At 42.1% G+C, this 4,660-nt stretch overlaps 1 protein-coding gene across 1 annotated transcript; it reads right to left on the bottom strand.

Annotated features, from left to right (window-relative positions):
• Nucleotides 1–659: 659 nt before the first annotated feature.
• Nucleotides 660–1,586, bottom strand: LOC118427924 (slit homolog 3 protein-like). Its single transcript, XM_035837891.1, has one exon. The coding sequence runs from the start codon at nt 1,584–1,586 to the stop codon at nt 660–662; it is 927 nt and encodes a 308-aa protein (XP_035693784.1).
• Between the last annotated feature and the right edge of the window lie 3,074 nt (nt 1,587–4,660).

Raw genomic sequence — 4,660 nt, 5'->3', positions numbered from 1 at the left:
TAAGCTGCTGAAAGACAACGGGAAAACCGGAAAATAAGGACTAACACGGACCTACAGAAAGACCACTTAAAGGCAATATTTACGTACTCGTATAAGTGGTGTATAGATCCGTAAAGAAGGAAAATACGTCAACATTACGCATGGTTTCAGCACGCTTAAATACCGTTTTTCGTGCCGTGATAATCTTACACCTGCGGATCTGTCACCAAATCGAACAAATTCTGTCTTCTAAATCAACATTGACTTTATGGTGCGGAAACCTGGACACTTACTTGTCAACTACAGAACAGATTAGACGGGACTTACACAAAGTTACTTCGCAGAGCACAGAACATACCATGGACTCAACATGCTACACTCAAAACCAAATATGGATATCTCCCACAGCTAACCCAGAAACTGACTCACCGAAGGGTAAAGTTTGCGGGACACTGTTGCAGAGCAAAACAGGAATTAGTGTCTTCTGTTATTCTATGGAAACCAAGTGGCCGGGTACATTGCAGAAGTTTGACTTTTACGAACACTTTGACAGAGACACTGGTATTGATTTTGAGAATTTAGAGCAAGCTATGTCAGATAGGGGCCTATGGGGTGAAATCTGTACTTGCCTGGTTCCGACCGCTGGTCGATGATGTATGTATGTAACATTGACTTTCCTGCTACAACAAAAGCCACCTGCGAAATGCAAGCCAGACACCGAGAAGTGCGATACAGATGATAGACGTGGCAATCCCTGGCCCTGTGTTGTTCTCAAACTGCCCATCCGGTTTGTAAGTATGGTTCCAGGTTGCGATTTGGTTCTCGTTCCAATCTTCGTCCACAGAAGACGCAGCGATCACCCCTGTCGTGTTATTTGTCGGAGAGACTTTCAGATATGTTTTTGTGGTTGTCTCTTGTACGGCTGGACATGACGACAGATTGGCAGAGTGTACCGGCACGCCTTTTAGGCTGTCGGGGCTGTCGCACATCAGCACATCGCTGTACACAAAGCTGGTGAACAGCAGGCTGTTTCTTACAGCTGCTGTGCAGCTAAACGGCAGGCAATGGTGAAACGTACGGGCCAGCTGTGATAGCCACGCCATGCGGCAGTCGCAGCGAATCGGGTTGCCATGGATATGCCTGTACGCAAATGGTCCCACGCTTCGAAACGAAACTCCCAGGTTCGCCTCTGAGAAGGTGGCCAGCTTGTTGTAGGCCAGGTTCACATACTTCAGTCGCCGCAGGTCTTTTAAGGCCAAGTCCAGCCTGACAGTGGATAACCGGTTATGTGACACGTCAAGCGTCGTGATCTTCTTCATGTGTTTTAAAGATTCCCACGGGAAAGAAGTAAGGATGTTCTGACTGAGGTTGAGTTTGTTGACGTTCCCCAGCCGGGATAAGTTGATGGTTCGGATCCGGTTCTGCTGGAGACACACCGTGTCCACCAGGCGTGGCAGCTGGGAGGGGAGGGCCGTGATGTTAGAGTTCGGGCAGATGATCTCGATCATTGCAAACTTTTCCACGTAACATTTAGAGGGAAGAGAGTCGTCTGGTGATCCGACTGTTGCAAGGCTTACAAGGAGGAAACAGGGGAGGTACGTCGCCATCTTCATTATGAAATAAAACAGAAGGAAAATGAGGTTTAAACTTTGGTGTAGTACATTTTTTCTACAGCACGGTTGTGCCATCGCTTTAATACCTAATGCGGCTCAAGTGATGACAAAAGAAATTACTACATTCATAATGATAACTTGAACCGTAACGCTTGCAAAACGATGTCCACTTGTTCCATTTCAGAAACGGCAAACGTTAAAATGAATACGCATTAGATGACAAACAATAGACAACACATGCCCAAAGGTTCCAGTGTCCTTTAAATAATAGACTACTAGTATGTTGTGCCTTAGATGCACATAAAGGCTTTTCACAAGTTTTCGTCATAGTAAATGTAGTCTGAATCATCAAGTGTCCATATTGATGAGTAAATTGATTAAGCAATGGCATCTTTGTGTGCTTTGCGGGCGAATACGATAAATCAACATGACGTAGATGTCGTCTAATGAAAGGCCTGTGTATACATGGCCATTTTAATGGTCTGTCGGTCAGTATAGACCACGGCAAAATCGTAAAATCTTAAATTCACATCACCCTTAAAGGATTTGCTATGAATCAGCTTGGATGCTGTAGCTAGATAGACTGCTAAACTGCGGTATTCATGTTTTTGTTTCAACCTCTCTTATTCACGAGAAGCTCAAATCGGCCAGCAGGCCGCTTTTCATTGAGGTCATGAGGGAGGTAAGAGTCAGATATAGTATAACAGTACACATTACACCAAGTCTTGATAAATCTATCAACACACTTCACTTCATATACACAGTACAAAACATTTAGTAGAACGAAAGCGGAGTTTTATACTTTAGAAGACCACGGCAAAATCGTAAAATCACGAATTCACATCACCTTTACAGGCTAGGGTTGACTATAAATTAGCATGGATGCTGTAGACTGCTAAACTGTGGTGAGAACACGAATTCAAAGTGGTAGTTCATACCTCAAGAAATCAGATTCTTCCCCTGCCCGCAGCTTCTTGCAACAAGTCTGTTTCATGTTTACACGTTTCGTGAACAGTGTCCAGACGCCCGGCTGTAGACTAATCAGCAGGCCTGAGGCATCTGAAGGTCCTGGCTTGCCAGGGGTCTTAATTGACTCACCTGGTTGCTAGGCAACTACACCTGGTTGCCTAGAAACGACAACCCACGTACCAATCTCTCTTCTTGAGCCCAGTAGGACTGCCATGTTTCAATCACTGTTTGTGGCTATTAGAATTTTACATAACTCTAACTTATGTTTTTATTCATAACTCCCTTTTCAGCTCTACCTACGATCGCCATAGTTAAGCAAACTGGGCCAAAGCAAGGATTTTCTCCCTAGCGTTGAAGTAACAGATATTTCATATGAGCAGTCTAACACAGAAGTGCCGCGATTTTTAGGCGTTCGAGTTGGACATGCTTGCTGCAGTGGTAAGTACGCGAAGTTTCATGAATAAAGGACGCTGCTTTAGATGTCAATGACCCCCGATGTGTCTGGTGGACACTTGTCCTTATGAATACACAATATCACTTTCATCGTAGTAAAATATAGATATGAATACACACACACACACACACACACAGAAACACACACACACACACAAACACACTCATACAAACACACACACACACAAAATACATACACACGCGAACACACTCACACACACAACACACTCACACATATTTGAATGATTTATATTTAGATATAGCCTGCTCGTCTTTTGTCCATATGCTTAGACTGCAGTTGCCATTTCGTCCTTGTAACAATTTTCTCATGATTAGTCACTGTATTAACTTAAGTACTTTGATTTTGCTTGATTGTGTTAAGGTGTGTGAGGAAGAATAAGAAAACACGCAAACATAAAATTGCCTGATGAACTTCAACGTAGATATGTATTATACAGAAATGCAAGCATAAGAAGTAAGACCATATAAAGAATGTTCCACCACATTTCAGGGAATTCGCCAACTTAATGTCAACATTGTATTTTACTGTTTTAGCACTACATGGTGCAATATAACACGATCTGAATACAATACCAAGTCGAGATTAAGATGTTTGTCGCTTACACCGTAATGATGGAAAACGTGTTTAAGTCGAATAATGTAACCCAACAATCTAACAGGTAAAGAGAGATGGCAGACTTTACCCCTTCACACGACGCTGTATTCTACACGGGAAATCGTTAAAATAGGCTTTGCTAGCCTATTAAGTAAAATAAAACAAAACGAAAACAATGAGTAACATATATTACGCTATCCAAAAAGCACCTTAATCTTTGAATAAACGAGACTTAGTTGATTTTGCATACGCCTATAGGTCAGACATCGAAGTTAGGGCTGCCCATTGACAAGCATGTTGAAATACACTGAATGAAGGCTTCAAAAAAGTACTAACCCATAGTTCAATCTTAAAAGTTCTTCTCCACCAGAAAGTCACTTGGGTCTAGTTTATAACCATTCAAAGAAAACAGAGGGTTGTTCTGCTCATTCTCCGAGAAAAGCTCGCTCTATGAAAGAAACCTCACCTATGACCCCTTTTCCCTCCTGATACAACCAGTAGCACCCTATAACTAAAACCTGTCCTTACACCAGCTGAACTGCTGAACTGAACAAATTTTGACCCAAACAGGAAAGCTTAGACCCTACATGTCTCTTCTAACTCAAAAAGTCTCCAGATTGGGCAAAAATTTCCAAGGAAAAGAAGGATTTTCAAGGATTTTAAGTCACACCCAAATCGTCTTCCCATTTTTTGGCCTTGACGTCAGCCCATAAATGTTGTAAGAAGAGTTAAAGTGACAAAACATGGTAGTACTGACGACAAATCATTCATTTCTGTATTAAAGAAGTGATCTAGTGTAGTAGACTGGTATCACTTACCAAGTTGGCAACTTCACTTATGACTTCCATTATGGTGCCACTTTTCCAACTATCCAGCTGGTTTCACTTCTATAACTACAATCATGGCTACATCGCTAATGTCACTTCTACAAGTACAATCATTAGGCACACTTTCCCATTTCGGTACTTTATTGTCATGTTGACCATCTCCGAAGAAGAAAAAAACCCTTATTTTTTTCTGAAATCAGGCA

The sequence above is a fragment of the Branchiostoma floridae genome, chromosome 12, assembly GCF_000003815.2.
Source record: "Branchiostoma floridae strain S238N-H82 chromosome 12, Bfl_VNyyK, whole genome shotgun sequence".
Classification (NCBI taxonomy): Eukaryota; Metazoa; Chordata; class Leptocardii; order Amphioxiformes; family Branchiostomatidae; genus Branchiostoma; species Branchiostoma floridae.
This window is presented reverse-complemented; position numbering and strand designations above follow the sequence as displayed.